Raw genomic sequence first — 11052 nt, 5'->3', positions numbered from 1 at the left:
GAGGGAAGGGCGGAGGAGGGTTCACGCACTCGGGGACAGGACGAAGGGGAAAAGCGCCTCCCAACTCCCTCCGGTGGGGGCCGGAGGCCCTCGCGGGACGCAGCAGACGACGGAGATAGGGCCTAGGAGCCGCGGGGACCCCGTGCCCCCTCCTTTCCCCGCCGTCCGGCGCGCGCTCCGGCTCCCCCCAGCCCCCCACAGCCGGTACTCAACGTGCCCTGCGCGCCTTCCCCCCGCCCCCACTCGCCCCTCCCCAGGGTCACCCCGCTCCGCCACGGCCTGCCCGGCGCGCCCCGGCTCCCAGGCCTCCCCCGCCCCGCGCCCTGCCCTCCCCGCGGCCCCCTCACCGAGCTTTTTCCTCCGGCCCCGGCGCCGCCGTGTGTGCCAGCCGCCCAGCGCAGCACAGCGCGCCATACCCCGCCCCCACCGCCCGCGACGCCCCGCCCCCGCCTCGCCCGGGGGGCACGTGACCGCGCCCGGGCGGAGGAGAAGGTGCGCGCGCAGGCGCGAGCCGCGCAGGGCGGGGCGACGAAGTTAGAAGAGCCTGGTCTCGGGAAAGGGGGAGTGGGTCGGTCGCCCGTTGCGACGGTCATTTGCATTCTCCGCCCCGCCCCCTGTGCGCGAGAGGTGGAACGCGGGAGGGGCTGGATCGGAGAGGAGAGCGTTTCTGCGCAAATTATGCCCAGCGACGTGGGAGGGGTATGCAAATAAGTCTATTTCCATGGCGGTCCACCATGGAGGTCCACCCTCTCAGCACCAAGAACGCGGCAGATGGACCCGTCGCCAGACCGGGCCGTGATATGCAAATTAACTCATTTGCATAGGAAGCCCCGCCCTCCCACGGACCAAGACTAGGGTGAGATACCGAGAAATGACTGCGCAGTTAGTTGGTAAGTGTGTGCAAATTAGCAGGTCAGTAAGTAATTTACATAAGTTCTCTTTCTAACGGAGGAAAGGCGATCCTTGACGGGAGGGCGGGCTGGAAGGGAGGTGCAAACAATCGTAACCCCCTTCTTCCTGCCCCCTCGGGACATTTGTGGAGTCGGAATAAAGTAACCTAGGAAAGCTACCTAGGGAAGATATTTGCCTGACAGCCAGGTATCTGTATGAACATTTGGAGAAACATCTACCAGGACTGCACAGATGAGGTCATTTAGATGCCCCGCCCCCGCAGGGACTAACACTCCGGAGGGAGGTGCGTTAAGGCTGACTTGGGGGGTGGAGCATTGAGTGTCCTGAGAGGGCTGCACCAGTCCCTAGCAGACCTCGTGGGATGTCCGCAATTCACAAGGATTTCAAATATGCACGTGAGTCAGCGTTGCACCAAGGCCCATGGACATCCCCGGGTTCATGGCCATACATACAGGTGTCAAGAGAGCCAAATACACACCGAACACACAGGCCTCAGGGGCACACACCATCAGGCATCACACATGTTTAGGTATCACCTACCCCAGGCTCACTTAGAGACCCAAATCCTCCCTATGATAGTCACCCAAGCACCAGCAGCCTCATGACATAGGCGTGGAAGACAGCAGTCATAAGCAAGTGTCACACACACGAGCAGCACACATTCTTACAGATGCCATCATTGAGGACATCTATTATTCATGTAGGTCTCTAGGACAATGTCACAAAATGTGCAGAGTGACAAACTCCCTCCACAACAGACCTCACACCGCATCCAACACAGAAACATGGCCCCTAATCATCATGACTTGTAATTCTCCCACTCCCTCCCCACCACCCCAGAATAACAGGTCAAGACAGAGGTGTAAACAATGCTTTATATGAGTGGGGTGTGGACAGTACAGGCCTCCAGGTAATAAATAACACGTACTCGCAATGGCAGGGCCAGGCAGGAAGCTGGGGCCAAATGGCCCTGGTCTCAGGCTTTGGAAACTCTTTTGAGTATGTAGGGGTTCAGGGGGGACAGGGATTAGCCAAGACAGAGGAAGCAGCAGCAGGTATGGATTCCCCCTTCCCCCATGGCTCAGTCTTGCCCCTCAGCCAGGCCCCACCAGGCCAGGGAAGGGGGACAGATGGCAGGGCAGCTTCTCCGGGGCCAGGGCAGGTGAGGGGCATAGCCTTCCGAGGCCTGGGTCTGGCTCCCAGCTGGAAGGGCAGGGCTGGTCCTGGAGAACAGGTGAGCTGAAAGAGAAGTGTGTGGTGACTGCAGAAATCCTGGGTCTGTCCAGCAGGTATCTGTTTCATTTCTGAGTATCTTCCTCCCTCTGTCCATACCATCATTTTTCTCCCAGAGTTTCTACATGGTCTGTCTGATTTTCTATTTCTCATCTGCAGTTAATACCGGGTTCTCCCTGAGGGTACATATATTTCCCTGTTGGATTGCTCTGGAAAGCTGTCTTCTTGAGTCTGCAGAGAGGACACTCAATGCCTAAACATCCAATATCATGTTCCCACTTTTGCATCTCTGGATCGCTCTGTTCCTACATCACTGCATCTCTGGGTCTCATTCCAGTGTTTCCTTTTTTTTATTATTATTTTTTTAATTTATTTTGATTTATTTATTTATTTATTTATTTTGTGGGACACTTGCCGGCGGCCGGGGAACGAACCGGCGCTGCAGAGGCTGTGGGCAGCCTCGCAGCCCAGCGCTCAACCACTGTGCCACCAGGGGAGGCCCTCCTTTTTTAAAAAAAGAAAAAATTTATTTATTTATGCATACAAGAACTGGGGTACAGGCCAGAGTTGTGGGGGGGTGGTGGTGAGAGGATTCACCAGAGATAGAGCGGGGAGTAGAACAGGCAGATGGACTGAAATACACTGCTGAGGGGAGCAGCGGGCGAGACAGGAGAGGTCTGCTGCACCATGTGGGTAGCTGCCTGGTGGGCCGGGAATGTAGACAGCTTCACAGTGCTGTGCTTAACCCCTTGCGCCACCCGAGAGGCCCTCATTCCAGTTTTTCCAAAGTGAAGAGGCACACTCGGTTAACCGTGCTTGCTTTGGCTGCAGATAGCATTACCTGGTACCTTCTAGAAATCCCACCATCACTTCAAAATCTCTGGGTTCAGGCCCAGGGATCAATACCTTTACTCTGAAGCTCTCAAGGTGATTCCAATGTGCCATGCTGCATGACTGTGCTGGGAAATCATTATGGGGGGGGCCTTAAACCATGTCTTATTAAAAATTAAAAAAAAAATCTTAAAAAAAGTAAATTAAACAGGACAGAAAATATCAGCATGCATCACAGGTAATAAGAATATTGGTTCACAGAGTCAGAAAGCAGATCGGTGGGTATGAGGAGGCTGGGGTGGGTGGGTGGGACTGCTTCATGGATACAGGGTTTCCTTTTAGGATGATGAAAATGTTTTAGAACTAGAGAGAAAGGGTGATGGCATAACCTTCTGAGTATCCTAAATGCCACTGAAACACACTTTAATTCAGTTAGATTTATGTCATGTGACTTTCACCTTAGTTAAGGGGGAAAAAAAAGAATGTCTGTGCTGGGATAACCCGTCATGTTTCAGTTTTCCGTGTATCTGACTGTCAAAGTATAAAACAGGTTGCAGACCCAAAGTTTGAAAAAGCATGGTCTGTGCCTTTATTCACAGAGGGCGATCCTGGGCAAAGGCCTGAGGTAAAGGTGCATGCCCCTCCATCTCCACACAGCTCGGGGTCTTCCCAATGGGTAAGAAGAAATGTAAAAAACAGTTTATTGAGTCTTTCCTAAGTGTTGGGCCCTGTCCTAAGCACTTGACGTGAATTAACTTAATCGGTCTGCTCAACACCCACGAGGCAAGTACTATTATTAGTCCCATTTTCCGGGTGAGGAAGCTAAGGGGCACAGAGGTTAAATGATTTGCCCAGAGTCACGCAGCTCCAAAGTGACAGTCAGAGTTTAAACACAGGCAGTGTGACCCTGGAATCTGGGATCTTTCACCTCCTTCCCTGCTCAGATGGGGAGACAAACACTATACAAATAACAATGATCAAGTGTACAGAATTGAATGCTTTTAAAAAAGGAGGGGGCCGCCGAGATGAGACCACCCAGCGAGACGGGGGGACTCCATCTGGAAAGCCAATAAAGGTTTCCTGCAGGAAGAGTCATTTTAGCAGAGACCAGATGATGAGTGGGAGCTGGCGTGAGAAAGGAGGCAGGATAGTGCCCCCAGCCAAGGTACAACAGATGGAAAGGTCTGGAAGGAAGAGAGTGCTGACTGAAGGATTCAGCCTTGACTCCTTCCCGATCTAGTCCACATCCACTCCATCAGGAAATCATGTTGGCTGTGCCTTCAAAGTATATCCAAAGTCTAACCACTTTTACCCCATTTTCCCCTGAAGCCACCAATGTTGGGGAGATGTACATCCCTCTCCCGCCAGAGAGGATGCTATAGAATCTAGCAGGCCTGTCATGGAATTTGACTCGAGCATGAAGAACAAGCAAGGCCTTCTGGGGAAAGGGAGGAGATTACCAGAGGAGAGAGAGAAGGAACCATGTTCCTGCAGAGGGAATGGCATCAGCAAAGATTAGTATCCCAGCTAATGGAGAAAGAGAAAGAACTTTAGTGTGGCTGCAGGAGGGTAGGAGCTGAGGCAAGAAGGGCTGGCAGGAACCAGCTGAAGAGCTTCAGCTATGTCCCGGGGAACCTGGGAACATGGGTGGTTTTGAACAGGGGAAGGACAGGATCAGATCTGTGCCATAGACCGGGTAGGCTCCGTGGTGAAGAAAGACAAGATGAGAGCAAGCAAGGAGGGTGCAGAAACGATTTACTTCTCAGCCCCTTTCTACCTCCCCCTGGTCCTGTCCACCAATATCTCTCGCCTTGACTTTGCAGTAACCTCCTCACTGGTCTCCCAGCAACCACCCCTGCCCACCCCACCCCCCAGTCACTTCCCTATATGTAGCCAGAGGGACCCTGTCAACAACAGATTCAGATCTTCCTCTGCCCAGAGTCATCTTATAGCTCCCATCATGTCCAGGGTACAAGCCAGAGCTCTCCACATAGTTCACAACGCCCTAATTGATCTGCTTCCCCACACTGACCCCTCCCCAACACACACACACAAGGCCATTCCACACCAGTCCCTCTGACCTCCTTGGATTTCCTCACACTTGCTAGGCAGGACCCACCTTGGAGCCTTTGTACTGCCTGTTCCTTGCTTAGAACACTCTTCCCTCAGGAATCCAAATGATTGACTCCCTCACCTCCTTCAGGTCTGCTCAAATATTACCTTCTCACTGAAGCCTTCCCTCATCATCCTGTTTATAATTCCACTCCTCCACCTCACCACCCCTCTTTGCCCTGCTTTTTCTCCAGAGCTCTTATCTCCCTAGTTACCATAAAATTTATTATGAATCTTGTTTATTGTCTGTCTCCTCCCAAGAGAACATCAGGTCTACAAGGACAGGGATTTTTGTTTGTTACACATACTGCCGCATCCCCAGTTCCTTGAAGCATCAGGCCCCAGGGCCTGACACTCAGTAGGTACTCAATAAATATTTGAATTAAGAATAGGAGGGTCAGAGATCCAGGGCAGGGAGTTGGCAGTGGAGTGGAAAGGACTTCTGTGTGGCTGGGGTCATGGCTCCTTTAACTCCTTTAACTCTTTGGTTCTATTTCTCTTGTCATCCCTCCTTTTCTGTATCACTGTCTCTGCTGCATGCTCCCTCTTACCAGACCACCCCTGCAGTCCCCGAGGCCCCAGTATCCCACCTGACTCCACAGGTCTCAGCAGCCACAGGGCTGAGGGGCCACGGCCTGGGCACTCCGAGGCTGCCGCAGCTGGCGAAGGGACGCATCTCCGTACTGAATGCCTGAGCCCATCCTCTCGGGGTCTAGCTCACCTGTGTAGAGGGGAGAGGTCAGGACTGGCCCCTGTAGACCTCTGGGTCCCAGGCTTCCAGTTCCCCCACAGGTGAGGGCCTCACCTGAGTCAATCTTGTTCAGGATGGTGCGGGCACACTTCAGGAAGGCTTCCTCCACATTCTCACCAGTAAGAGCACTCGTTTCCAGGAACATTAGCTCTGGGGGGGCAGAGGGCAGAGGCTTGCAAGATCCCGCATCCTGCATCCAGGAGTCCCCATCCTGCACTCTGACTCTTCCCTGCTCCCTCTCATCCCTTTGGACATGCTGTTCCCTTCAAGAATTCAAAAAAAAAAAAAGAATTCCCTCCCCCCAGGCAACCTCCCACTTCTTTCTTCAGAGCTCAGCTCACACATCAGTTCCTCCAGGAAGCCCTCCCTGCTCTCCCAGAATGGATCAGGTGGCTCCTCTGGGCTCCCACTGCTCCCTGGGCCTCTCCCACCCCAGCCCTAACTTCTCCGAGCTGTCACTGTCTGGAAAGGGGCCTGTCCCCTTCCCTCACTCATTAGAGTACAAGCCCATGAGAGCATGCCCAGGGCAATCTTCATCACTGTGGACCCAGCACCATCTGGCACAGGCTCAGGCCACCACAGTCTACCCATCAGCCATGTGCCAAGGCCTCACAGTAGGTAAGAAAGAGCCAGGATTTAAACCCAGCTCTCTCTGATGCTAAAACCTCCTCTGCCCCAGAGGTCACAAGCTGGACAAGCATGTGCAGACCCTAAGCCAGCAGGAGCTTCGTAAACACAGGATTTTCAAATGAGTTTACACTTGCACATCTTCTGGTGTGGTTGCGGGCCTGTCCACTCCCCTGATGCCAGTGCCTCCAGACCTGGGGTCTGACCCATCCCATCTCCCTTATTCATAAAATGTGGCCGTCCCCTGGGGCCAGGGAGTTTGCAGTGTCCACCTCACACCAACAGCCCAGTGCCTCTCCTTGGTGGCGGACACCTCCTTAGCAACCAGTGTTAATTAAGCACCCATGCCCTGCCAGGCAGAGCTGAGGGCTCTCCACAAACCATCTCCCTTAACTATCACCCAGATGTGAGGCAGAAATGTGGATTTCCGCTTTCTAAAAGAGGAAACGGAGGCTCAGGGTGGTCACACAGCCCCCAAGTGGCAAGCAGCACTGGAATCTGAACCCGGTCCTGTAAACCCCTGCCATCCAGGGCTGGACGCTGGCAGAGAGCCAGTAGATCCACAGACCCTGTGCACCGCCCCCCAGTGCCTCTGCTGCCCACCAAAGGACCCTTACCATTCTCCTGGGCAAAGCGGGAGGCCTCCAGGAATGTGACCTCACGCTCGGGGTCCAGGTCCTTCTTGTTCCCACAGAGGATGACCACGATGTTAGGGCTGGCCAGTGTGCGGGCGTCCGTCAGCCAGGCAGCCAGTGAGTTGTAGGTCTCCCGGCTGTGGAGAGGAAGAAGGAGGGAGGAAGAAGGGAGGCAGGGGCAGGAGAGGGACCGCCCGGACCCCGCCCACTCCGTGCACCCACCTGGTGATGTCATACACCAGCAGGGCTCCAGCTGCCCCTCGGTAATAACTTCGTGTCACCGACCTGTGGGGCCAGGGGGACCCAGTCACGCCCAAGGCTGGGGTCTGCCCCGAGACTGCCCCCCTCTGCGGAGAGAGACTGGTGGTTCGGAGACCCCCCTTCACTGCGGGCCCATCCCCCAAAGTGTGGTGTGGTCTGGTCTCCCCAGTTTCCATCTCATGGTCTCTCTCTTTGTCTCCCGCAAACTCTGCCTCACTTAGCCAGCTGTGTGTGTGTCTGTCTGTCTCTCCCTGCCTGTGACTCTCTGTGTCCCTGTCTTTCTATATCTCTTCATTGATACTGCCCCCCCCCCGCCCCGTTGTCTCTTCAATCCTCATTTCTATCTTTGTCTTTCTGTCTCTCGCTCTCATCCTCACTCTTGCCCTCCTACTCATTCATTCTGTCATCTCCCCATGGCCAGGCCTGGCCCAGTGCTATGCAAACACGTCTGCTCGTCCCTCTCCAGCTGTGTCTGGATGAGGGCCCCTCCTCAGTGGAGTGACTGTCCACATCTCCCTGTGTCACCAGTCTGGGTCCCTCTGGAACTCACTCAGTCATCCCACAAGCATTCCTTAAGCACCGCCTGCCACTCCAGCCCCTGCTGCCCCCCACCCCCCCATCTCTGTCTCCAGGCTCCATGCACCTCAAGCAGCAAACTAAACACAAGTATTAACTCAGCAGCTACTATGTGTGGGCCAAGGGACCACACTTTTCCATGGCCTGCACGACCTGTCTCTCTCTATGCTTCTCAGACACAGGGTTTCGTTGTACCTGTCACCTCTTCCTGAAGACATACTGTGTCCAGAGCCTGCACACTTGTCTTTCCCCCAGCACACCCAATTCTCCAGCTCTCTGGCTCCACCTGTCCCACACTCCCTGTCTTCTGGTTCTCTCTGGGGCTCTTATCTCCCTTTACTTGGGCTCTCTCTTTTTCTTTCCCTTTCTGAATGGATCTGTCTTTCAAGTTTCCCCTTGTGTCAGCATCTCTCAGCATCTACCCCGTGCCCTCACCCCCAGGCATGTCTTTCTCTTCAAGGCCCTGTTTCTCCCAGGCACAAGTGTCCATTCTTCCAGCCACACGTTTTTGTCCACCACAGTCTCTCTAGGCTCTGTCCATTTCTACCCGGCTCTCTTAACTCTTCCTTTCTTTCTCAGTCTCTTTTTCTCTGTCTGTCGTCCTCACTCCAGGATCTCACCTCTTTGGCTATCTCTACAAGCTGATCAACTCTTTCTAGCTCTTGTCCTCTGCCTTGCTGCCTTCTCAGTGTCTCCTTGCGCCTACCTGGTGTCTCCAAGTGTCTGCATGCCTCTCTCTCTCTCCCCTCTCCCCACTTCCCTTCCGGGGAGCCCAGCCCACCTACCTAAACCGCTCCTGGCCAGCTGTGTCCCAAATCTGTAGCTTCACAGTCTTCCCACCTACGTTGACCACCCGAGATCCAAACTCCACACCGATCGTGTGGTTGGAGTCCTGTTTGACTGGGAGTAGAAGGGGGAAGAGAGGCAGTGCAGAGGCTCAGAGGCGTCCCTGTCCTCCAAGGCCTCCCCAGCCTGCACAAACTCATTCTCACTGCCAGGGCGAGTGGGGGCCCAGAAGGTCCCAGCATAGCGCATAGGTGTAAACAAGGCAAGGCCAGGGAACAAGGCCAAGGGAAGAACCAGGCAGCCAGGGCCTGGGCTGTCCCTGCCCCTTCCCATGCCAAGAGCTGCCCAAGCCACACCCACAGTTCAGTGCTCCCAGGGTCACTCCCAGAAACTCACACTTATTCTCAATGAACTGATGAAGGAGACATGATTTGCCAGTTCCAGCACTGCCAATCACCAGAAATTTGAAGAGGAAGTCTGAGCAGATGGAACCAAAATGCAGGAAACCCATATGGAAAAATACACCGGGGAGCCGGGAGGGTGGGGGAGGAGGTGGAAACCAAGAGACCATCACAGGTACCAGGAGAGAAAGAGACACAGAAACAGCAATGGGTAACAACCACAGATGCTAATTCTTACAGTGTGCTTACCACATACTGGGTACAGCTCTAAAGTTCTTTATTTACATCAACAGTTCATTTAACCCTCAGGGAAACTCTATGAGGGAGGTAGGTATAATCAGCCCCATTTTCCTCTTGAGGAAACGGAGCCACAAAGGTTAACTAACTTGCCCAAGGTCCCTTGAACCCAAAGTGTGGCTCCGGAGTCTGAGATCTTAAATATTACATGGATTAAAGACTCTTCACAGTCATTTTACCATCTCATCGTTGCCTCTCAACGACTTGCCCTCTACCTCTCTCTGACCCTCTCAGTCCACTCTAGCCTTCGAAGTGTATTCCCTACAAATGACAAACTGGTTCCCACTTCAGGGTCTTTGCACTTGCTCCCTCTCCTTTACTCTCTCTGTTGAGTAACTGATTAGAGCTCTTTCTACCGCACCCCATCCAAAGGCCTAATGTCCATCCATCCTGATTTGCCAGCTCTCCCTCCACCAAAGCCCTACCCCTAGTCTCGATCTTAAGTCCCACCCCTTGCCACTAGCCCCACCCCTAATTCAAGGACACCTCATCCCCAACTCTATCCCAGATCTCCAGAAACAGCAGCCCCAGGGTCCTGAGTATCCCTGGAGGGTCTCTGTCGTCCGTCAAGTCCGACCCCAACCTTCACAGAATCAGCCTCACCCCATCCATCCAGGCTCCGCCCCGACACATGAAGACCCACCCTTTCCACTCAAGGCCTACCCGGATCCCTCCAGACTGGCTCCCTCAAATCCCGCCCCAGCATTATTAAACCCACACACCGGCCCGTCAGGCTCCGCCCAAATCAATTAAGCTCAGCCCCAGACCCAGTAAGCCCCTCCCAGCACCCGCCAGGCCCGGCCCCATCCCGCCAGACCCCGCCCCATCCGTGAAGCCCCGCCCCATCCCCCAGCGGCATCCTCCTCGGCCCGCACCCCAGACCCCCGCCGGGGCCCACCCTCCTCACCGTAGGTCTCGGCCATGACTCGGTCGCGGCCGTCTTGGGCCGCAATATGGCGCCGCGGCCGCGCCCGCTCCTCGGCTGGCAGCCGCTCCAGTCCGGCCGCAGCCCCGGCGCCTTCCTACTCCCGGGGCCCGGCGCCGCCACTTCCGCCTCCACCCCCTCCGGCGCGACCCGCTCGGCTGCGGGATACCTGGCCACGCTGTCCAAAGGCAGGGATTGGCGGACGGTCCGGGCAGGGGGCGGGACAAAAGGCTCCGATTGGCCACAGTGGACAAAAGAGGCGGGGCCAAGACGAGTGATTGGCCGAGCAGGTGGGAAGGGGCGGGGCAGAGGTGCTTCGCCGAGCGGAGGAACGGATTGTGCCAGGGGTCTGGGTCGAAGCGAGGCTCTGGATTGGATAGAGGCGGCCCGCGGGGCGGAGGCGCGGCTGCGACGGGGTTACAGAGGCAGCAGGGCAGCCCTGTGGAGAGGCGGATGCTGAGCTGCCGGGGGCGAGTTCTGATCGCAGAAGCAGGGAGGGTGAAAGCTGGGGAGATGCGCGCGGGCTCCCTCCCACCCCCCATTGCAGATCATCTTAAAACCTCTGCCTGCGATCTGGCTTCCTCATGATCCGATTGGCTTCCTCCCACTAGTTCGGCTCCCTCTCGTTGGTCTAGAGAAGACACTACAATCCCCCCATTGGGCTGTTACGTTATTCCGTCTTCTCATTCGCTGTGTCCGACTTAG

The 11052-nt window shown here is 55.2% G+C and overlaps 1 protein-coding gene across 1 annotated transcript; it reads right to left on the bottom strand.

Annotated features, from left to right (window-relative positions):
* Positions 1-2069: 2069 nt before the first annotated feature.
* Positions 2070-10345, bottom strand: RAB4B (RAB4B, member RAS oncogene family; the record flags this gene model as incomplete). The annotated part of the gene is made up of 8 exons (XM_084257820.1): positions 2070-2151; positions 5679-5809; positions 5894-5989; positions 7084-7238; positions 7324-7386; positions 8724-8838; positions 9121-9201; positions 10330-10345. 7 exons carry the CDS (start codon positions 10343-10345, stop codon positions 5694-5696), a joined length of 642 nt encoding a protein of 213 aa, XP_084113946.1. The 3' UTR covers positions 2070-2151; positions 5679-5693.
* Positions 10346-11052: the final 707 nt, after the last annotated feature.

Source organism: Talpa europaea (genome assembly GCF_964194135.1).
Source record: "Talpa europaea genome assembly, chromosome: 16".
NCBI lineage: Eukaryota > Metazoa > Chordata > Mammalia > Eulipotyphla > Talpidae > Talpa > Talpa europaea.
This window is presented reverse-complemented; position numbering and strand designations above follow the sequence as displayed.